We start from the raw sequence: 23,397 nt of genomic DNA on the forward strand, positions 1-23,397 counted from the left end.
TTCTGAAGTGCTTTACGCCACTTGAAAACGCCTTCTGTTTAAGTCTCGGTTGCCATCATTCACTATTAATTTCTTGGTAAGCTCTTAGATAATAAAAAGGAAACTACTGCTCAGCCTCTGCCAATTTCGATGCATTTCAAACTAATCGAGTGTGAGTTACCCAGGTGTGCCCTACTGTGGTCTGAGAAGTACAGTGAAACCTCATTAGGGATGTTCTTCGAAGCAGGTAACACACTGAGGCAGACGTCATCTTTAAAGTGTCTGTTTATCCCAAAGTACATGTGGAAAAAGGTAATTTCAAGTGGAAGTTAGGTTTGGAGACGGTCTGGTGTCATTAAGTTGGTACCTGGAATGTCTGTGAGGCACCCTGACCTGATGAAATCTCAACAGAAGGAGAGGCAGAGAGCTGCGAAATACACTGAGACCCTTTTTCTAACCCCCCACCCTTACTGACAAGTAATACAGATCAGTTTTTGTTTTTTTAAATGCAGGTTTCTGAGATTTTCTGCAGTTCTAGAACATACAATAGCCAATTAGAGTGTACTGTGTAGAACTCTAAACCAGCACCAAGGTTGAACTTGGGTTTCTAGAGCATGCATTTCTCCTTTAATTTTAAAGATAGCCTTGCTAGGTAAAGTAGTCTTGGTTGTAGGTCCTTGCTTTTCATCACTTTGACTATTTCACCTGATCTCGTGCCTGAAATGTTTCAGTTGAGAAATCAGCTGATAGTCTTAAGGAAGCTCCCTTGTAGGTAACAATCTTTTTCTTATGCTTTTACAATTCTCTGTCTTTAACCTTGGGCAGTTTAATTATAATGTGTCTTGCTGTGGGCCTCCTTGAATTCATCTTGTTTGGGACCCTATGCACTTCCTAGATTTGTGTGTCTTTTTCCTTCACCAGGTTAGGGAAATTTTCCATTATTATTTCTTCATATAGGTTCTCAATCCCTTGTATTCTCTCTTCTCCTTCTGGTATCCCCATAATGCAGATATTAGTACACTTTATATTGTCCCAAAGGTCCCTTAAATTCTCATTTTTTAAAGTCCTTTTTTCTTTTTGCTGCTTGGTTTGGGTGTTTCCTGCTACCATGTCTTCCAAATAGCTGATTCAATCCTTTGCTTCATCCAACCTACTGTTTATTCCATCTCGTGTATTCTTCATTTCAGATATTGTATTCTTTATTTCTAACTGGTTCTTTATTATGATTTCTTTGTCCTTTTTCATGCTGTTGTAGTTCTTACTAAGTTCTCTGAGCACCTTTATAACCATTTTTTGAACTCTATATGTGATAAATTGCTTGACTTCATTTCATTTAGCTTTTTCTGGAGACTTCTCCTGTTCTTTCATTTCGGGCATGTTTGTCTCCCATTTTGGCTGCCTCTTTGTGTCTGTTTCTATGTATTGGGTAGATCTGCTATGACTCCCAGTCTTGGTAGGGGGGCCTTATCCAGTAGGTGTCCTGTGGGCCCCAGTCTCTTTGATTACCTGAGCAGGGTGCTCCAGGTTCCTTTTGTGGGTTGTGTGTGCTCTCCTGTTGTAATTGAGTCTTGATTGCTATTGGTGAGTGTGTGTGTGTGGGATCGACCCTCAGGCCGGATGGCTGTATCAACCCCAACCACAGTGTATGAGCTGCTGTGTATAGGTGCTAACCACACGAAGCAGAATCTACCTCAGCAAGGTTTGGTACCTGCCAAGATCTCTGTTTGGATATGCTACTTGTGAAGCTTCTTGGCTCCTGCTGTGATGTTTTCTGAAACTTACCATTGAATGTGTTGGTTCTGGGGCCTCTTGGGAGGGGCTATAGTGCAGAACAATGTCAGACACTGCCTGTAACTGGCCCTGGGCAACCTGTTCAGAGTCATAAAGCAATCTAGTTTGTGGCTGCCTCTGCTGGGCCTGAACGTATACAGGAAGAACCAAACTGCACACCAAGGCTGGCTTTTACCAGCAACAGGCCGCCCAAGGGTAGGTCAGCAAAAGTCCCAAGGAACCCTGAGATCTGCCTCCACTTTGTTAGACTCACTCACTGAAAGACCCTCTAGCCGTACTTGAGTTGTATGAGGCAGGTTCTCAGTGAGTCACCAGGTAGGGGTAAGTGGTATTCACCAGATTGATAAGGTTCAAACTTGATGCCAGGGCTGGGTCTGAGGGCACTCAGCAGGGTACACCAAGTCTAGTTGCCACCTGCAATGTACTCATGCACCTTTGTGACAGACAGGGTAACAGGGAGTCCATCAGGGTAATGCCAGCAGACTTTATCAGGCCAAAACAGACCAGGATTTGGCCATGTGAATGGAGGTCTCTGCACCAGTTGGACAAGCAAAGGAGAAATGGCCCCTGTCCTAGAGCCACAACTCAGTCTCTCCCAGATTCTGCCAGGAGCCAATCTCAGCAGGGCAGGGCTGCCAGGAGTCGGGAAGATGGAGCTAGTGGATCTCTCATGGGTGTGTGTGTGTGTGTGGGGGGGGGTGCTGGTTAGGCTTGGGGGAAGGTAGGAGGGGACTGACTATTGCCCCAGAGCCACACAGTTCAGTCTTTTCTTGATTTTGCCCAGATCTCAGCAGGACAGTCACCAGGAGTCAGGAGGTGGGGACACTGGAAGCCCAGAGAGTGGGGCTAGTGGATCTCCCGTGAGGAAGAGGCACCAGTTAGGTTCACAAGAAAACGAGGGGAATGGCCTCTGTTCCAAAACCACACCACTCAGTCACTGACAACATCTGGCTCTGCCTAGACCTCTACACCCCAGCTCAGGCAGTTGACTCCTCAGTACGACGTGAACTCTATAGGATGGGGTGACAGGGAGCCCAGAGGGTGGGGCTATGCATTCCCCCATGCTAATGCCATATGGAGGGGAGTTCTCCACCCAAGAAAGATGGCTTTGTGGTGTGGGCGAGGGACTTAGCACAGGAGTCCTGGTGGCTCTCCCTTCAGCTCTCTCTCCAGAGCCGCAAACCCCCGTCTTTCCTCACACGAGTAGTCTGTTCAGCCCTCTCTTTGCTGGAGCCCAGGGTGAGTGGCTATGAATGAGATTTTGTGCATTTGCCCTTTAAGATGGCACCTGTATCTCTAGCAGACTCCTGTCTCTCCATGATGTACAGAATCCCTGCCAATCTTTAGTCAGATGTTATGTGGGCGCCTCTTTCTGGCTTTGGGGCTCTTGGCCATGGAGCCTGGCTTGGGGTTGAGACCCCACTCTTCTCAGGGGGAACCTTGGCAGCTAAGATATCACTCCAGAATCTCAGCCACTGCCCATGGGGGTGGGGCCAGCTCATTTTGTATCTCTGCCCTTCCTACCATCTCGATGTGGCCTTTTCTGTAAATCCTTGGGTATAACACTACTCTTCATCTAGTCCTCAGTTAGTTATTCATGTTGAATGCTCTGTATTTTAGTTGTAATTCCAGTTTGGTCCTGTGAGGAGGTGAGTGTAGCTTCTACCTACTCCGCTGCTGTCGGGGATCTCCCACTGTCTGTTTTCTTATAGGTCTATATCCTCTCAAACTTGTAAACTCCTGTATTATTCATATGCAGGCCCCAGCACTGTACAAAGGACAGTATGTAGATCCAGAGATTTAAACAAATAAACCCATTTTCAGATGTGATGGAGGATGGCTTTAGAAAATTCACAGGGCATGTTGCATCTTGTCAGAAGACCCTGAGGGAGAACAGAGAGACTAATACACTGACCCTGTGCCATTTCAACTGCTTCTGGACACAGAGTTCATCACAAAGGAAGAATCCCCCAGTCCCACTCACCTCTCACTGACGGCAAGGTTCTGTTGCTTTAAAAAACCCAGAAAATTGTTGAGGACCCAATTAGTCACTTTTTTGGGCTCTGCCCTAGTTTCTTTTATCACATTTTGGAAGAACTCCAGTAAGCCAACTTCATTCTGTAAAGAAAGAAAAATTGTATAAAACCTCCAAAAAAGTGAAAGATCAGCATTCAGCAAATCAAACTGCCTACCTCTGCCTCCTCTGAGACATTAACTTGGTATTTCCTAAACACAAAACTGCCACCAGAAAATTCTGATCACATCCAGTAAATAGCAAGTATTCTTCTACTGTCATCATGCATTTATATAGCATTTTCTCAAAGTAGTGAACGTACTTCAGAGCTGTGACTTTATGGACCAGAGGATGGTGACACCCACAACCCCCTGAACTTGCTTGCCCTCTCAATGTCAGCCCTGTGTACTCAGTATCTTTATCCTTTGGCCCACAATGTTTGGCCTGACTTTACTATCCTGTCCCTTTCCAGTCCTGTTCTCTGCTGGAAGCGTTAGTGATTGCTAGAATAGCAAGGTAAGAAAAGCAAATCAAAAAGAAACAGAATAGTCTACCTCTGAAAAACCAAAAGTCGTTTGTAACTGTATTCATATCCCTATCATCCAAGAGGTGACAGAAATGGTTTTCAGAATGAGGAAGAACATGGGTACATGTGACCCACTTAGCCCACATAACCTGGTGGAGGGAGCAGCAGCTTCTAGCCTTCAGAATCAAGCTAGGCCCAACTGACCCTGCCTGTCATCTTGCTCCATGAAAGCCATCAGCTGGGTTGACTCATCAAGGAGTCTGTTTGAAGAAGACTCTACTTTCCCACTCAGAACTGTCAGCTCCACGAGTCAGGAGCCATACTGCCCTGTTCACTCCGTAACTAGAGCTAAGTCATTGCTGGGCCATGGCAGCTGCTGGTAGGTATCAGTAGGTGAAATCAATGCCTCCCATCATCAAGTGTATTTTTTCAAAATCACATGTGAACACTCGTCCTTTATCTTATCATATTTACCTTTGAATATTAAAAGTGCCACCATTATGCATAAGAATAACCCCAAAGCACTCATCAAGTTATACATGGCTAACTGCCAGCTCAGATCAGTTAGGCAGAACCAAGAAATCTGGCTAAGTCCACCCCTTCTTTTTCAGAAAGAAGAAACACATGTCTTACCTACACAGAGGAGGCTAAAGTTTCCAAATGCAGAGGTGACACATTTTAAGGAGATTTCTCCAACCTGCTGAAATTCAAATCAAATTACTCTTTCCTTGAAATATATGGTCTGTCCAGAAAAAGTCCACCATTGTTAATATGATGAGAATGGTTTGCATGACATTGCTGTAACCTGGCAGCCAAGGATAGTAGACTGGAATGTACATATGTGAACAATGATGACTTCACTGTACTAGTCAGTGGGGGCAGTTGACACCATCAAGTGAGCATGTGAACTGTGTGGCTGTCACATTCAAAATGACTGAGCAAGCAGAGCAATGAATCTGCATCAAATTTTGAATTAAGCTTGAATATTCCTCCGCAGAAACTATTTTGATGATTCCGAAGGCCACAGCTATGGGCAACTGGTGATTAGCAGCCTCATCACAATAATGCATCTGCTCATGCATAATGTCTAGTGCAGAGTTTTTTGGTGAAACATCAAATCACCTAGGTGACTGAGTGACCCTACAGCCCAGATTTGGCACCCTGCAACTTCTGGCTTTTCCCAAAACAAAAATCATCTTTGAAAGGAAAGAGATCTCAGACCATTGATGAAATTCAGGAAAATATGACAAGGTAGCTGATGGTGATTGGGAGAACTCTGTGAGGTCCCAAGGTGCCTACATTTTTTTTTTTTATTAATTTTTTGTTTGTTTGTTTATTTATTTATTTTCAGAGAGAAGGGAAAGGCGAAAGAGAGGGAGAGAAACATCACTGTGTGGCTGCTTCTCACTTGAGCCCCCAACTGGGGGCCTGATGTGCAACCTAGTCATGTGCCCTGAATGGGAATTGAACCAGCGACACTTGGTTCGCAGGGTGACGCTCAATCCACTGAGCCACAGCAACCAGGGACCAAGGTGCCTACTTTGAAGGAGACTGAGGCATCATTGTCCTATGGACAATGTTTCTTGTATCTTCTTCTTCAATAAATGTCTCTCATTTTTCATAGTGCATGGCTGGATACTTTCCGGACAGACCTCATATTCCTTTTAAACTCTACACTACAGGTAAGCTTCTCGTCTTTGCCCCTTTAGAGAACCTTCACTAAACAATAAATATTGGAAAAAAGTAAGAGACTAGGAAGAAGCAAGACAGAGTAACAAAAATGCTCTGAAAATTTAACTATTATAGATACTGTAACATACACACAGGCACATAGTGGCTAAAGTAGAAATTCCACAATAAAAAAAATCTACATGCCCTTTACAACAGATACATTCTCTGGTGACATGCCAGCTGAATAAGCACATAATCATCTCCTGAATCTCTCTTCAAGCCACTGCTGTTATTCTGCTCATGCTAAACCAGGGCAGAGGCCACCTCAACAGCCAACGCTTGACTACAGATAAAGGCAAAGGCAGACACCATGAAGAGGAAGTTCTGCTTAACTTATGGAAAAGTATTCAAACCTCCACAATGCTGCACAAACCACTGGGGAAGTAGAAAACCACTATCCAGCCTGAATCAGACGGGAAGAAACCCTTTGTTCTATCCCAGACAGGCTGGCCGCTGGTGAAAAGAGCTGTCAGGAGAGCTCTCTGCCAAGGAAAGGATTTCTGAATTCACCTAGAAATATTGCACTTGAACTCACAGGCTTGGCTGAGTTGCTGGGACGTGATGAATATCTACTCCTCTCCCTTCGGGTGGTTTTTTTAGTGGATGGATAACGTGGCAAGTCAGATTTCTGTTTGTCTTTTTGTGTCAGCACTGTGATGAAGCCTCTTTGAGCTGGAACTGTACTCCTCTGGGGGAATCCATGGTCTCAGCATGCAGCCTGCCATCGTGACCATGAGCTACAGACAGGGCTGAAGAAGGCTGCGCTGCTGCCGCCCAGAGAAGGACGGATCAATAAAAAGTCACGCATGGGTGCCCACTCTGGTTCCTTAGATCAGAAGACAGCTTTTCAGGAAAAAATTACAAAACATTCTAGGTAAGGTCTTCTTCGTTTTTCTGAGACAGGCAAATGTTAATAAACTTGGCACAAATCTCAGAGGTCCCTTGTCAATGTGGCAGTGAGGCCCTCTGGTTTTCTCAGAAAAACAGTGGGCCAGTAATTCCCTTACATAAAAACCGTATTAAGAGTAAGGCAGAAAGGCCACTGCATTAGGGGACCCTTAGCATCCTTCTCAAAGGCAACAGCAACAAGCAAGCCTTCGACTTCGCACTAATCTCCCGTACATCAGGCAGAGCTGAAACTTCAGCAACAGAGTGCGTCAGGTCTCCTGGCTGATTGTCCCTACAGAGACGGCTAAAGCAGCGGGGACGACTGGTCCTGTTTTTTGGATAATACTGGTCTTTACAGCTCTATGCCGGGAAGCATCCTTTTCACATTTTAATCAAATTTCCCAGAGCATTCAATTACACCCAGAGCCAATGCCAGGTCAGCCTCTTAGACGCTCCCAGAACCTTCTACTGCTAATGGATCCGTCAGCTGGTCAGTGTTGTTGTGAGGCCAGGCAGAGGGATCAATCACCTCATCTCCCTGCCTGCTCTGGGAAGGAACCCCGATTAGCCCTGGCATTGGGCCCTGGAAGCAATGTGACCCAAAGCTGTCTTTTGCATTCTGCCTTCAGAGATGATAAAACATCCAAAGACCATCCAGTTGGAATAGGACGAAGGCTGCTTTCTCAACTGCCACCCCAGTGAACCTGATGATAGGGCAGAAATTAGCTGGACTAGATTTAGAAGTTGAATGGAACTGGGTAGAGAGAGCTGCGCAGTGGCAGATTCAGAGAAGAAAAAGCCCATGAAGTACAAGTTAGGGACAGCCAGTTACGTGGCAGGGTGAGCTGGCAGCCCTGTGACCCCAGATTAGCAATCCGGACAAGAATACCTGGGAGACACGGAGATCAGCAGCCAGCCCTGTGGGGAGCTTCATGTGGCTGCTGCTGCAAATGATATTAATAATAATAATCTTAACAGCAATAATAGGTGTCATGCACTCTTCTAAGTGCTTTCTCTATGTTAACTCATTTAATCCCCAAAACTACCCTGGGAGGCAGGTAGCAGAATTCTCTTTTACAAATGAGGACACTGAGGCACTGACTTGCAAGAGGTCACAGAGCATGAATGTGGTTGAGCTGGGATTTCAACCTCTGTGTCTACACTCTTGACCTCCATGCCTTCCTGGTGACTGAGACTGAGCACCAGGGCCAGGTGTGATGTGAGCAACTTGCTCATCAAAACAATGCACTTTCCCACCACTTCCATTATTTTATTTGATACCTCCCAGCCATTCAAAGGTTCTTAACATATTAAAAATGTTGCAAAGGTCCTTGGCAATCAGCTTAGACATTAGGAGAAAATGGCAAGTTCACTTTCTGCCCCTGCCATTGTACACTAGGCCACACGGCGCTCTCTGATGTGGCACGACACACGCCTGTTCCCAGATCATGGAGGAGGACAGTGGTACCTGACCCCCCCCAACCCCCCGCTGCCGCTGGGGCCAGAGCTCCCCCAGCCTCTGCATCCCCTTCACGGTCTCTCCTGAGGGAAGTGACAGTGACCATTTCCAAGCCAAGACAATGTCCGAGTCTGAAATAGCCTTCAGACAGTACCAAATAAATCCCACTATTGCGCACGTAGGTTTGATATTAAGCGTACTGTATTTTATTGCATTCTAACTCCTCTAATAAGAGTATCCCGTGGTGGGATTCTACTTAACCGGGCAGGTCCTGCCTGTGGTGGCAGCCGCTGATTGTACAGGAGACCCCGCATCTGTGGACGGGGTGACAGTGGCTCCACTGGGCAAGTCTCTCCCGCGTTATGATGTATCCTTTTGTGGAGGGACGAACACAAATTGCACCCATCTGCCTCTGCCGTGTGGCAGGGGTGTTGGGGTGCACAGACCCTGAGCATTTCTGGAGACACTGTCAGAAGGCCCAGTGTGTGCACAGCAATGGGGGGCTCTGTTGTTCCCGCATGATTCCTGGGAATTTGGCAATTCCTACAACGTGAGAAAAACAGAATGCAGATCCACCAACTTTGTGATAAAAGGCCCAGGAAATAACACCAAATGTTAGTGCTGGGATGGAAATGCAAATGAGGTAACGGAGTCCGAGAGAGTGGCAGGTCCAGGGCTGAAAGCAGAAGTCATGGCTAGATTAAGGACTGGAATGTACAGAGGGTGGTGACTTGGATCTATGCTGTGAATGAATCTGCCTCTGCTTTTCATGAAAACAGAAGTGACCGCAGACATCTTTCAGTGAGTGAACCGGGGGAAAAATGACTCAGCAGAGGAGTCTTCAGTGGGGAAAAACCAAAGACAGTCAACTGGTGGTGTGAGGCCAGCAGAGAAGACACCGTTCTCCACCTGAGTGTGTCAGGGGGAAGCCAGAATCCTGAACCATCACTGACACTTTCAAAAATGCAGGGATCTGCACAGGTTCTGAAATTGACCTAGAAACACCTAGGGTATGCCCTCGAGTCTGTCTCAACAAATACACAGCTAGAGAGTTCTATGGTCCCACTTTGGTCCCCACAATTTCTACCCCTGTGTTATGTTCTCAGCAGGGCCCGGGAAGCCCTAAAATCTGAGCAAAACTCTGGTCCTAACAATTTCACTTGCGCTCTGTTCCCAGCAACGATGGGATGCACACACATCTGAGTTTAACTCAAGAGTCCTGGTTCCATTCAGGGAGTGCATTCACCTACAGCTGCTCAGACTAATGTGAAAATTAGTTTGCATTCTCTGAGATGCATTAACTGTAAGAGAGAGGTTAAGGGAAACCAACTTGGAAATAAGACTTGCCCATGGATAATCAAAATTCATATAATTTAGGAAGTAAAAATTGACAGCAGACTGGAATAATTAGATGACTACCTCTGCAAAAATGGGACGCAAAAAACATGTCAAGAAATCAATTCTGATTATAATCACATTTCGGTGTCCTTAAACACACTGCTGTCCAATGGGCCCAACATGGAGGGAGCCTGTGTTATTCAACAGCAGCCTTCTGTTAATTGTCCCCCCAAAGGAAATCATCCACACACAGGAAATCAGGCTTCAGGATGGATTAGAGACACAACACTTGGAGGTTCCCAAGGTTAGGCACTCGGGACCTTCACTCCTCCCTGTACTTCATCCCCCTGGGCAGGTCCCTGTGAGGATCCTCATCTCTGAGAGCCCTATCACATATCTGAAATGAACTGTTGGTTTTGCAGGAGTTAAGGGAGATGCATCTCTTTATTGAACTTTACCAGAACAAAACACTGGTTAGTTTTCCAGTGCATAGACTGACTGTGAAAGCATCCCAAACTGGCAAGCTGTGGATGCAATGTCACAAAATGAAGAATAAAATCAATTTCGAAAATTGCACAGAGCTGAAACATGGTGGTTGATGACATTGGCCAAATAGATTTTCCTTTATCAGCAGTTAGAGGGTTAGTACTTTGCTCCTCAGTACGTTTGGGCAGTCTGAGACCAGTCAATAGAGTTTCAGATGCTTTTTCAAACTTTAGAAGCACTGCCTATGGGACATACAAATATTTACCAAGGAAAATTATTTTATAGGCAATTCACCCAGAAAAACAACAACAACAAACAGGCCATTTCAAGCTTACTAGAGACTCAAAGCAAAACTCTTTGGAAAAGAACCCACTTAACAATCAGCCACAGTCATCATATATTTTCTGTTTGTTCCTTGGAGACACCTTAACCTTTTCTATGATGTCAGAAACAAAGACTATGACTTTAAATGGGGAATAACCAGCTGGGGAAAAATGAAGTTGTTCATCTCGAGGCTGCAGCCAGAGACAGACACGCGCGGCAGCGCAGGTCACCGACTCGGACGTCCCGACCCCGTTTTCCCGGAGCGCCACTGGGGCCGCGCTGGCCTTTCCCTGAGGCTCTGGCTGCCTGGCTGGCAATATGCCAGCCGTGCTCTTCTCCCCGGCAGCATCTCCTTGGGAGTCTGCTTGGCCACGTTTAGACCTTTTTCAGATTTGGTGACGATTCCTCTGTGTCTGTTATCTTTGCGGTAAGCGAATCATTGCCTTCTTCTTTCAGCTGGGGAAGGTACAGCTCCAGTTACCTCTGCAGAGCCCTCCCAGTGCCTAAGTGTGCGAAGCGAGACCTGGAATCAAGAGCGTCTGTCCTTTAGTCTGTGTTTTAACCCACTGCCCTGTAGGGCTCCCCAAGAGAGTTAGAAGCAACATGGAAAAGATAAAAGCTCTGACATTTGATAACAGCAAAGGGCATCTGGTGAATACAGCAGGCTCTCAAAAAGTCCACTATGTTGGGGATGCTATCCCATTCCTTCCTGAGAGATCCCACAGCAGAGCAGATGGCAATCTTTCTACTGACTTCATGCACAGCCAGTCACCCTGTGAGTTCCCACCCATCCCTCACACGTGCTGAGCAACATGGTCCAGGCCAGATCATCCCACAAACCCCACAAACCCCACACACCTTCCCCTACGTGGAGACCCTTCTCAATGATTCTGGCAGAAGGCGCCATGTTCCGAAGGCAGAAAGTTTAAGAAACAAAGCTGCAACAGGAGAGCTTACATCTCTCTTCTCACTGAAGTTTTACACTTAGGAAATGGATATAATTTATGCTTTTCATTAGAGTTGACTGATTTTCACTAAATTTAGTAGACAGCACTTTCTGTTTATTTATAAGGCAGTCAGGAATCTTAAAAAACCAAGAGGAGGGGTGAAAAGTTTTAAATGAACTGATGTGCTGTGACTGTGCTTCACGAAGCATTACTGGGACTGATAAAGCATTAATAGTAACAAAAGTAAAAATTCTATTTTGTCTCCAAAACAGCAAAGAACTTGAAACATTTTCTCCACTTGGCACTGTGGTGCATTGTATGTGCAGGCATGTGGCAGAGCTTAGAAGTGAAGAGCCTGGGCCCTGAAGTCAGCCCAGTCTGACCATGGCCTCCCCACAGGCTTGGGAAAGTTACTCAGCCACAGAGGTTACGTTTCCTCCCTTGTAAAATAGATAGAACAACTATACGCACCTGAGAGGACTGTTGGAGGCTAGATTAAGAAGTGGGGCCCTGTAAACTGCAGAGCTGGCCGTAAGTGAACAGCCTATTTTATGTGCTGCTTAGGCAAATGACTGCAATTTGTTTGCGTTGGCTGAGTCAGGTAAGGCAGAGTTTAGGAAGAGATGCCCCCGAAGATATCACCTGGAATTGTTGGCTAAGAAAAATGCACATGCATATAAGCTCGATCATTCTAATAATTACTCTTGGATATACTGACTCAGAGAAGGACAAGCTAAGCTATTAGAATTCTCCCATTTTCTAATACCTGAATCTCAGCTTCCATATATCTGTTCCTTAGCCTTTACATGAGGTCAGAGATCAAGGCAATTTGACATAAGACAGGGAAGCCAGGTTGGCTAATTAGGGTGAAGCATCTGGTCGAGCATGATACCTTTTAGGTGGCTGGGGAAGAAAAAAGTAGTTAAGACAGGTTTCTTTTGGGAGGGGAATACCAGGAGGCTTTAAGAGAGAAAATCAGAATGTGGATTTGATTTAATGTCCTAATGAAGTCAGTTCAGAAAATGAGTCAGAGAGACCAAGTGACTTGCATCTGGCCCTGGTACGTGGCATGGTTCAAGCGGCAACCCAGATCTTCTCAGCCTGAGCTCGGTGACGCAGGGATCACTCCGTGATCTGCTGGCTGTCAAAAGGGTGGTTAATGTATCTGACCTTTAGAAACAGGGATGCCACTACTTCTCCTAGGACTTTCTTGAGTGTTGTCATAGTATCCCATGCATTTACTCACCCGTCCTCCTCTCAACTGAACAAACATTCACTGAGTGCCTACTATGTGCTATGATATAATATTAGAGTTCCACAACAAATAATTCAGTGCTTGCTGCATAATAAAATGACACGATAAAGAGGAGAGTTAAATTCTGAGGTTGTTATTTGTGGGTAAGGCCTGTGTATGGGGGTGGGTGGGTATGTGCTTAATGCTTAATTTAATAAGCAATGCAAAGGCCGGAGCATGGGGCTGAAGCTCTGCAAAGCATACCTCCGCCACTGCTATTTATTTAATGAATACTCCTGGGCACTCTTTAAATTGAAAGATGGTTCATTAGATTTGTGCATCTGCCCTTCTCAGCAATCTGCTGCGTTTCTGATGAAGGCAGGAAAAAACACGAACATATCACTTTTCGGGATGTTATGAGTAACTCAGCTTCCAATGATTACAAAGTCATAAGGAGCTCAAGATGCCTAATTTCAGGAAAACAATTTGTCTGAATCATTCTCCTCCCATTCCTATCGAGTTCTCTTCTTCCCCATCTCGAAGGTTTCAAGTACTAGCCCTTAAAAAAACCCCACCTAACCACCTAATATGTTATTTTCAAGCTATAAAAATAAGCAAATTTTTAAGGTATCAAAAAATGAGTCCCTTCAAAAATGGCTCAAAATCACCTTCTTCTTGAGGTTTTCCCTTTTTGTCCTTATCAAGGCGATCACTACCTCCTCCGGGCTCCCTTGCACATTATACGTTTACATACTGCACTCTGCCCCCGGGGTTGGTTAGCTGTAGGGTTGTGTGTGTGTAAATAAGTTCTTAGAAAGCCAAGAAAAATTCTTTTTTTTTTTTTTTTTTTTTTAACTTTGTCCGTCTCTCAGTACCTCTACATAGGTGGTGCCAGTGGAAGTGAACTGAACAGATGGAAGGCAGGTTTCCCTAAAAGGGGCCTTACGCTATGAAAACGTAAACGTGCTCATTTGCCACCCCTCAGCAAACGCTTATGCAAGGCCTCCTGGGCTCTGGCACTGTGAAGGCCACATGAGCAGAGCCGGGGCACAAACATGAATAGGAACATGGCCTGCCCTCAGAGAGTGCTACGTGCTCCTCAGGGGAGAGAGTGACAATCAATCCTACAGAGATGCTCTCTGAAGGGAGCCTCTGTTCCCAGGCAGTGCCTCAAAGGGAAACGGCAGTATTCTTGAGAGGAGGTGCAGAAAGGTCCTTTCACTCCTCTCATGAAGAAATCTGATATACAAAAACAATGCTTAACATTCTAGTTAGTGGATTCTTCTTGGAAATCGGTCTTGGACAAAACAACAACGACAACAACAAAAAGCCAGTAACCTGAATCCATCATTCACCACCTCCAATGGTGCCCCATCCACCTGGCAGAACGCCTGTAGGCTAAGCAGCCTCAGTCCCTGTCCTCCTAGACCCTATAGAACTTGGCAAATATGTCAGAAAACGCAGGGCTGGAATTTAGCATTTAGTGTTTATTCTAGAATTTATTTCGAGTGGGCTGAACATGTAAGTGATCAAGTTAATGGGGAAGATGTGTAGGACCGAAGCTCAAGTTTTATTAAGTCAACCTGGGAAAAATGCAGGTTACAAGAGACTGACAAATGGACCCATACAAAGATGTGGCTGTAAGCACTGCTGCTGCGCTCATCCGGGCTGAGTAACAGAGACTGAGTGGATGCCACTGCCCTTGCCTCCAAGGCGCTGAACAAGACACACCAATAAATAATTAAAATACAATGATAAAAGTGCCACAGAGATAGGAATAAGATAGACCTGCAGCCTAGCCAACTGATCAACTCTGCCTGAAGTATGAAAAAGTAATGGATCATGCCTAATCATTATTGGCAGTGAAAAGGGAGTTTTCACATAAGATTCTCTGGATACTTGTCAAATTAACTGATTTATAGATGATAAAGACAAAAATCATTCATCCAACAATTGACTCGGTACCTTGTACCAGAAATGCCTGGGTTGCTGTTACTGACCTGTATAAATTTACACAGAAATATGTATATCCTAATGTCCCCAGATATTTATTATTGGTTAATTAAAATGAAAAAAAAAAAAAAAGCAGATTTCCATAGATTCTGCTGCTTTACCTAGTCCCTGAAAGATGCAGCAGCAAGAAGTTCCCCTCCCTCTTACAGACAACTGAGACCAAACACCACACTCACTGCCGCATCACTTTACTGTTGCCATGACAAAGGAAACTGCAAAGCCCCACGCAGCTCTGCAAAAGACAGGAAATCCCTACGCAGACCCCAGTGGTGTCAGATTCTCTAATGCCCCCTTCAGACACATCCTCAAGCCTCAAAGGACCAATACCTTTAGCCAGAGTTTTCAGCATTCCGTGTGGAATAAATGTTTTCTTCTACCGCTGGTAAAATGACGGGCCGGCTTTTGAGAACTCGACTTCCTGCCAGACCCTGTCATGGTTCAATACTGCTAGAAATCCTATACATGGATTTTCTTTAGTCCTGCAGACGCAGGGGAGAACACTGAATGCTCTTCAAGAAGCCTCCACGGCTGCCGTCAGCGGCCGATCATTTCTACATGGAAGAAATGAGACCCGAGGTTCTGCTTCTGGTTTTATGAGGAACATCACCGTTAGGGGCAGCAAGCGAAGGTCAGCACACCTTGTTCTGCTCAGATGCCTCTACCGCATGATCGAGGCTGCCCGCCTGCTCCACTCAGAGCCCACTGGACAGCGTTACCCCAACTGCTGTGCTGGGCTGTGGAGCACCCGATCAACACTCACCAGCAAGGTGAGGCTTTCTTCTCGCAGCATCCCGTACCGTTGAATGAGCTTCTCCCGGGTTACACTGGGGAGCTCGGGGAGCTGCTCCCGAAGCTGGTCAATGTTGATCACCTGCTGCGGGTCAGCGCCAGCAGGCAGAGACGCCGAGTCGTAGAGAAGCAGCGGAGGCAGGTTGGGCTCGGGAATGAACCTAGGCAGAAAGCAGACAGGGCTTGACTCGGAAGTGTTTAGTTCAATAAGCAAAAAGCCTATCATCAATATGAACGTTTCCGTGTATAGAGACCATTTACTTGCAAATATTTTCTAGTGCCTTACAATATCAACGGTGGCCCCTGGTTTCTGAGGAACTAGCCCTTGCACAAGTATAAACTGCAGCTAGAAACACCAACCCTGCCACTCTCCATGCTTGTGAACTCTTAACGAGTGAGAAGCACAGCTTGGTTCCTTTCCTGCCATGCCGTGATGCACGGCTGGGGATAAAGTATACACCCAGGAAGGCATATGACCAAATGCAAACAACTTGTTATTAGGGAGAAGAATGACTTCCCCGATTTTAACATTTCCACTATTTTTAGCAGTATTTGTGCAATAAATGAAAAGTCAGAGAATAAGAAAACATTTTCTTGAGAAGTAGAAGAAGTGGGTGGATTTTGCCTACATAGAAGGTAGAAGCTAGAGGGGAAATAGGGAGGGAGGGATGAAGCACAGATGGGGGGTGTGGAGGGCTGTGACACTAATGTGCATGACCCTGTAATACTGGATCTAAGTCAGTAAACATTTGTCACACCTGTAGAATGTCCAACATAAAGAGCACACTCTAATGTAAACTATGAATTTTAGTTAATACTAAGGTACCAATTTCAGTCCATCCATTGTAACAAAGGTACCACACTACACACTAATGCAGGATGCTATTGGGGGGAACTGGGGGGTCGGAGGGAAAGTATATACTATCTGGTATACACCAAGGAATACACAGGAACGCTCTGTAATTACCACTCAATTCTGCTGTAAACCTAACACTGCTCTAAAGAACGGTCAATTTTTTAAGAATGTGAAGCTGCACCACTGCCTGTACTCTTGGAAACAAAGATGTCCTTCCCTCTGTTTTATCCCAGCATCTACTGTTTTCTCTCTGCTTCTACGTGTCAAAGGGCTTATGCAGATGCAGGATAACGCAGACAAATGGTGGCTCCGAGGTGACAGATTAGAAGTGTAAGCAACCCGTCACCTTGCTGCCAAATCTATGCCATGAATCAGTCTGACTTCTGAAAGTACGAGGGAATCCTGTCTATTAACCTGAGGGATTGAGCAGAAGCCACCGGCTGAAGCAAAAGCCTGCTCCCTGCTTCCTGAGGAAGCTGCAGACACAGGGGAGGGGAAACCTTGGAGGACAGACATTCTTGGGAAGAACAGACTGAACCCAGAAAATCACAGTAATTAAAGCCATCTCCACGGTGACAGACGCCACGATAGGGGTCCTTGAGGTGACACTCACTCTAAAGGTTTGTGAGCTGCTGCATTCCCTCACCCTCAATGACTGCAGGAGCTGCATTTACACCTTCCTGCACGTCACCAAGGAAAGGTGGGCTAACTAACCTCGACAACCTGATGCACAAAACTTCAGTCTTTGCAATCTGCTAAACTCAATGGGGAAAAACCGAAAGGCTCGTTTGTCTTAAGCCTGTCATTATCATTTGCTTTATTTCTGGATCTCATAGTTAAGTCCAACTTGTTTCATTTACCAATTAAATAGCATCACCCGAGGTTTGAAGGGAACTGCCAGGAATATATGCATCTCCTTTTCCACTCCGTCTCAAGGAACTTCAGTGCCTTACTGAAGCTGCTACTGAACGTAAGAGCAAGAACAGGCTCGGCCCCGTCCTGGACCACCATCCTCTCAGCTCAGCCGCAACAGCTCTCACACGGGGGTGAGGGGCCAAGTGTCTTCCAACAGTTGAATCCCGTCTAATAAGGCACTCCAAGGCTACCAACTTAAGAATATATTCTTTCTCTCAGTGTACACTAAAACAGGAAGCCTAGAGTTTCCATCATGCAACAGTAAGAACAGGAAGTGGATCCTATACAACTATCCCGGATCATTAGGCCGATCTATACTCGGATTTGAAACAGGCCTCTAACCCAATACATCACGCTACTCGACAGGAGGAGTAATCACCTGTAGTCCTGCTTCCCTTCTTTGTCTCGCATCGGCACAGTGCACCTGTGATAGTGAAACAAGGAAACGTTTAACAAAGACCGCATTCGGCACTGGCTGGCACACACGCAGAGAGGGGACTCCCTCCCAATAAGGGACACAGGCAAATTCCAGCTCTTCAGCCTTCCTTGGGAGATGCTTTATGAGTACATTAAGAAATAATATTAAAAAAGAAAAATGTTTAGAAGGCTAATTAAAAAAAAGAAGAAACTGCTTCAAAGCAAGGAGCCTTCAACCAGCTCTAAGAGTAGGCTTTTGAGCTTAGCTTAGTCTTCTGCTGGAAGTATAAAATCATCAAAATTCCTGCATTAGAAAAATTAGTCAGTGTTACCTAAACAAAAAAGGGCACCTCTGTAACCAGCTCTAACTTCCTTCTGCCTCTAGCTTAAATTGGTAGAGCGTTAGTCTGATAGAATTTGAGGAAATAAAAATTCTTGCTGCAAAGCAGGTAACGTGGAAGCAAGGGCAGAGCAGGACCTAAGACTAAGCACTATGCAACAAGTCTGGTTCAGTTTAAACTCCTACCAGCCCTCTACAGTATATCATAACCCTTGTAGGTTGGATACAGCATTTTCTCAACTTTAGTAATGAGAAGACTGAAGTGCAGAGAAGCTAAGCACCTTCTTCAAAGTTGTCTGTCTGGTCTCTGGCGAGCCCAGTCTGGAGCCGGCACTCCCCAATACAGACTCACCCCAGCTTGTAATCAAAGGAGCGGGTTTCATTCAGAATTTCACCTCCATTTTCAAGTTCTCTGATTTGCCTCTGAATTTCATAGTCTAAGAAAAACACAGTAATTTAGTATCATATTTTTTATTCCTTTCATCCAACCAAGCAATATTTAAAAACCTTTTTAAATCTTTAACTCAAAATATAATTATTCATTTCACTTCATCTCAACACCTGGGCACTGTATCATCTCACACCACAAGTCAAAGATGAATACAGTACAGTAAGATATTTTAAGAGAGAGACAGACAGACAGATAAACACCATATCCACAAAACTTTTATCACAGTATATTATTGTAATTATTAGTTATTATTATTAATCTCTTCCTGTGCCTACTTTATAAATTAAATTTGATCATAGGTATGTACAGAAGAAAACATAGTATCTCTAGGGTTTGGGACTGTCCACAGTTGCAGGCATCCATGGCAGGCTTGGAAAATATTCCCTGTGGACAACGGGAACTACCGTACACTCTATTTTCTTCTTGTTGCATCTTAGAATAATGTTGCTTAAAATAGGGTCTTTTAGGAAACTCTACTGTTCCCTTTTTGAGAAAACTTGGGTTCAGAAAAATCAAGTGACTCATTGTAGATGACACAGGTTGGCAGAAGAAGGGCTGGGACCAAGTGATTCCAGGCTGAGTGACTCCAGATCTAGAATTACTGCTTGTCAAGAGTTCTTATCCTGGGATCCCCCAAAGCCACATAAGAGGGCCTGGGCTAGGCCAGCAAATGAAGGAAGACTTGTGGCTAGAGAAGCCTGGCAGACACCTAGCACCAAAGGCCCCAACACATGTGGGAGGACATCTCAGACCCTTTGTTTCCACCGAGCTGCCAGCTTCCACAGCCACATGAATGAGCTGAGGTAGGACCAGCAGAAAAACCACCCAATCCACAGAACTGTGGAAAGTTCAACAGTTGTACGAGTCACTAAGGTCTGGGGTGGCTCGTTACACAGTCACAGGTAACGGACACAAAGACGTGCATCAGGACTAATGGCTGATAGTCACCTATTGCTTTGGCCAAGAACCTGGCACTGTTGAGATTCTTCACTTCAGTTCGAACACCCAAGGGCTCCCCAGGGTGATGCACAGATATATTGGCATCCACTCTCAACTGGCCCTCTGGAAGGAGAGAAAAGAGACAATTCTTTAGAAATTCTTTGAGGCAACATGGTCTTTGGAAGGCAAGAGAGTCCAGGCAAGCACTACCTAACGACTTGCTGTCCTGTTACAGGAGCCTGACTTAGAGAGAGGGCATGGCTGGTCCCGCAGTGCACAGCTGGCGCTTCCGTCTGCCGAAGAGGATTCTGGCCCTAAAGCTTCTAAGTGCGCGTGTGTGTGTATGTATGCGTGTATTTATGTGCACTTGCACACACTCAGAGAAGAGGAGGAATTCTGGACACACCAGCTGGGGAAATCTCATTTCTTTTGTGCCAAATAAGAAAAACAACACTGTTAAAATGGAGATTTACTCAGCAGATTTATTCTCAAGTTTTTTTTCAAAGTGTCAGAGCTGGGTTGTCGGGAAGGCCTCAGAAATGACTAATCTCCCTACACTGTTCTCCAATGGAATGTGGGTTTCCAACAGCGATTCTGGCAGATTTATAGGGGAGTCCTTGAGCATTTACAGCGCACAGGCAAGACCAGAAACCTGGGCTTTTTTCCTCCTCCTGGCACTGTAATAATCCCTTCCTTCCACTAACACGTCTCTGAATCCTCCGACTGCTGTAAGGATGTGCTGCAGCAGACAAGAGCTGTTATGAAGGGGAGAGCCTGCAGTCGGACTCAGAGGGAGCCGTCCCCAACCTGGGAGAACCTTCACGTTAGAAGAAATAACCCCTAAGGGAGCAGCTGGTTTGCTGCGAGGACTAAGGCTCTTGAGGGGTGTGGGCAAAATCCCAAGACAAATAAGGAAGTGAAGTTAAGAAACACTCAGTAAAGCTCAAATTCTCTGTTCTCCAATTTCATTTATGGAATAAGACAAAATAGGACAGAATAAGAAGATAAAATGCTGAATTTTAATTTTCTTCGGCAGGTTTTTAATTTGAAAAATAATCTGCCAAACCTAAGCATTCTGATAGGCTAAATAAAAAAATAAAAAAATAAAAAAAAGACATTTTCCCAGATTCCACAGCAATGCAATATTAAAGTAACAAGATGACATAAATAACGCCCATGCCAAGAAAGGAGACCCTTGGCACTGGTCTCTGTCACCCTCCCAATGCTGAGCTGTGGGGCTGGACCTCCAAGCTCAAGACCATGCCAGCTGCTGCCTGCCCTGCCCTGCCCTCCACTCAACTCCCTCAAGACAGGGAAGAGCTCAGTACTCAACGGAGGCATCTCGACCCAGGCAGACCGGCAGGGAAAAGGCACTTTCCAGCTTGGACATCACTCTTCGTCTCTAGCGCAGACGTCAACCCTTTTACAAAACCCTGGAGCCCCTTTCAGACAGTTTGTGTTTACTCGAACTGCACAAAGTTCCACCTATTCCTGACATCACCAGACTCTTGGTCGCGGATCCCTGAAGTCATCTTCTGCTTCTGTTTTCTCGGTCCAAACTGACAACTAAATCCTATCAGTTCTTCCCTCCCAAATCCCTCATCCCTGTCACTTCCTCTCCTGTCCAGTGTTGCCATCCTCGCCTGAGCGCGCTTCAAGCCCAGATTACAGAACTGCATCCTGACTTCACACGGCGTTGGCTCCTTGTCCAGCCACCCATGATGCGGCTCTGCCCTTCCTCCTGCCACAGCGTGGTTTTCATGCTCCCGCTGCTTGCTCAGGTGCACGGCCAGCTCCAATTGGACTAGCTTGTCTCCTCTGCTTGCTAATCAAGAGCTCACATCTGGGCTTGGTTGGCACGACCCACATTTCCCCTCTGCACTTTTCCATGAGAAAGCTCTCCTCCAGTCAGGGGGACCATGTCCACTGCTCCCACAGTCTCTTCATCAGCATTACTGTCCCTTCTTCAACCTGAGCTCATCCTTCAAGGTCCCACTGAAGCGTTACTGCCTTCTCCTCCTAAAAACCCTTATCAATAAGCTGGCCTCTGCTGCGGGCTCCTCTGAATTATTAGGATATACGCAAGCAATACCACAGAATTCAGCACATGTCTACAGTCTATTTTGAATTAATCGTATCTTTCAGACCAGAATGGCAGGCCTTAGAGGAATGGGCCCAGATTTTCCGCCCCCCTTCTTGCCTTCCCCACAGACATCACTCTCCCACATCGGTCATTAGCCTCCCTTTCTCAGCACTACTTCTGACATGCACGTATGCAAGAGTAGTTCTCATTAAAAAAAAAAAAAAAAAAAAAAAAAAACCAAGCCCCTACTCCCTCAAACCCAGTTCTCTCTCCATCAGTAAGCTGTTGTTTCTCTACCTTCTTATTCTGCAAATCCTCGCAAGCAAGTTTTGTTTGTTGTACATACTGTCTCCATGATCTCACCCCCCAGTTACTTCTAACCCCACTCCAGCATGGCTGCTATCCCCACCTCTCAGAAAACGCCTTGTCTGAGTCACCAACAACCTCCCACTGCCAAACCCAGTGGACAAAGGACACGCTCTAGCTTCTCCTTATGGGATACCTCAGCGGCATGTGAGATACCAGCTAATCCTTCCGTCCTGAAATATCTTCCACTCTCAGCTCCTGCGACTTACGCTCTCTTGCCTCCCTGGGATGCTCCATTTCCACTTCACCTGCTGGTGCTTTCTTTCCACCCACACTCAGGACTGGTCTTTATTCACACTCTCGCTGTAGGGGTACACGGTTTAAATCCCATCTATTGCTGATGGCTTCTAAATTTACCTCTTCTGTCCAGACCTCTACTTGGAGCTCCACGCTGACCTCCAGGGTCTACCTGACACCCTTGCTTGTAGGTCTTGTAGGTATGTCAATTTCTAAAACTCATCCTGATTTGCCCCCACCCCACAAAGCCATTCCTGTCCTCACCTTTGCAAATTCAATAAATAGCACCGCCACCTATCTTCTCAGCCTTCCTTAAAGGCATCTGTGATTTCTTCCTGCCCCTCGCTGTCCATTCCAGCCTGATAACAAGGCCTGTTATTTTTAAAAACTGTCCTGAAACTACCCATCTTGACCTGTCCACCTTCACTGATACCAGCCCCGTCCACGAAAGCATCATTTTCCATCTGAACTATGACCAAAGCTTCTTGACTGGTGTCCTTGCTTCCTCTTACCCTTCTGAAACCCACTTTCCACAAAGCAGCCAGTGTAGTTTTCTAAACGCTACACAGACGACGTCATTCCCTTGCTTAGAAGCCCTTCAGTGGCTTCCCGCCGCAGGGGGGACGAAGCCCGAACTTCTTATCATTGTCGGTAACCGGGCCCTCACCTCCCTTTTCAGCCTCGCTTGATGCCGCATTCCCTGGTTCACTACCCTTTCCCCGCGGAGGCCTTCTCTCACCTGCGTGAACTCCCTGCATCTCCTACGCTTTCTCCCATCCAGGGACTTTGCCTCAGCTTCTTCCTGGAATTCTTATCCTCCTAGCTCTTTGCTGGCTGGGCCTAGAGTCATGCTTCAGGCCTCAAATAAACGTTGCCTCCTCTGAGAGGCCTTCACCTCCCAACGCTATTCTGTATCATGGCACCCTATTTATGTCCTCAACGCACTTAGCACTCTCATTGTTTTGTTTTATTTGTTAATCACTTTTCCTCCCCCGTGAATAGAAGCTTGTGAATGTAGGGGGAACAATGGCCTTTTCACTGCCATATTCAGAACCCAAAGCTGGGTCTGGCACGTGGTAATTGTTCAATAAATTAATACCTTGTTGAACAAGCCAGAATGCTGGTACTTTCCTGAGCAATGAGTAAGCAGACTGGTTACTGTCTCACAGTAGGTTCCCGATAAATTCTAAAGTTCTGTCTGAATAGGACTGATCTACAGCTGTAATCGTTTGAAAGGCCCATTCAGCTAAAAACAACAACAAAAAACAGAAAAC

The 23,397-nt window shown here is 45.7% G+C and overlaps 2 protein-coding genes across 2 annotated transcripts in view; one reads left to right on the forward strand and one right to left on the reverse strand.

Moving 5' to 3' along the window:
* Positions 1-5,917, forward strand: part of FHIP1A (FHF complex subunit HOOK interacting protein 1A) — a 211,280-nt gene extending 205,363 nt beyond the window's left edge. The window contains exon 13 of the mRNA XM_090288117.1: positions 5,662-5,917. Coding sequence (XP_090144243.1) covers positions 5,662-5,855 — 194 coding nt within the window. The 3' untranslated portion in view covers positions 5,856-5,917. The remainder of the gene's footprint in view (positions 1-5,661) is intronic.
* Positions 1-23,397, reverse strand: part of GATB (glutamyl-tRNA amidotransferase subunit B) — a 69,065-nt gene that overhangs the window by 11,015 nt on the left and 34,653 nt on the right. The window contains exons 6-10 of the mRNA XM_090288119.1: positions 19,447-19,560; positions 18,400-18,484; positions 17,670-17,714; positions 15,491-15,680; positions 3,755-3,888 (exon numbers count right to left, since the gene is read on the reverse strand). Coding sequence (XP_090144245.1) covers positions 3,755-3,888; positions 15,491-15,680; positions 17,670-17,714; positions 18,400-18,484; positions 19,447-19,560 — 568 coding nt within the window. The remainder of the gene's footprint in view (positions 1-3,754; positions 3,889-15,490; positions 15,681-17,669; positions 17,715-18,399; positions 18,485-19,446; positions 19,561-23,397) is intronic.

This window comes from Furipterus horrens, unplaced genomic scaffold (assembly GCF_987537825.1).
Source record: "Furipterus horrens unplaced genomic scaffold, mFurHor1.1.pri manual_scaffold_10, whole genome shotgun sequence".
Lineage (NCBI taxonomy): Eukaryota > Metazoa > Chordata > Mammalia > Chiroptera > Furipteridae > Furipterus > Furipterus horrens.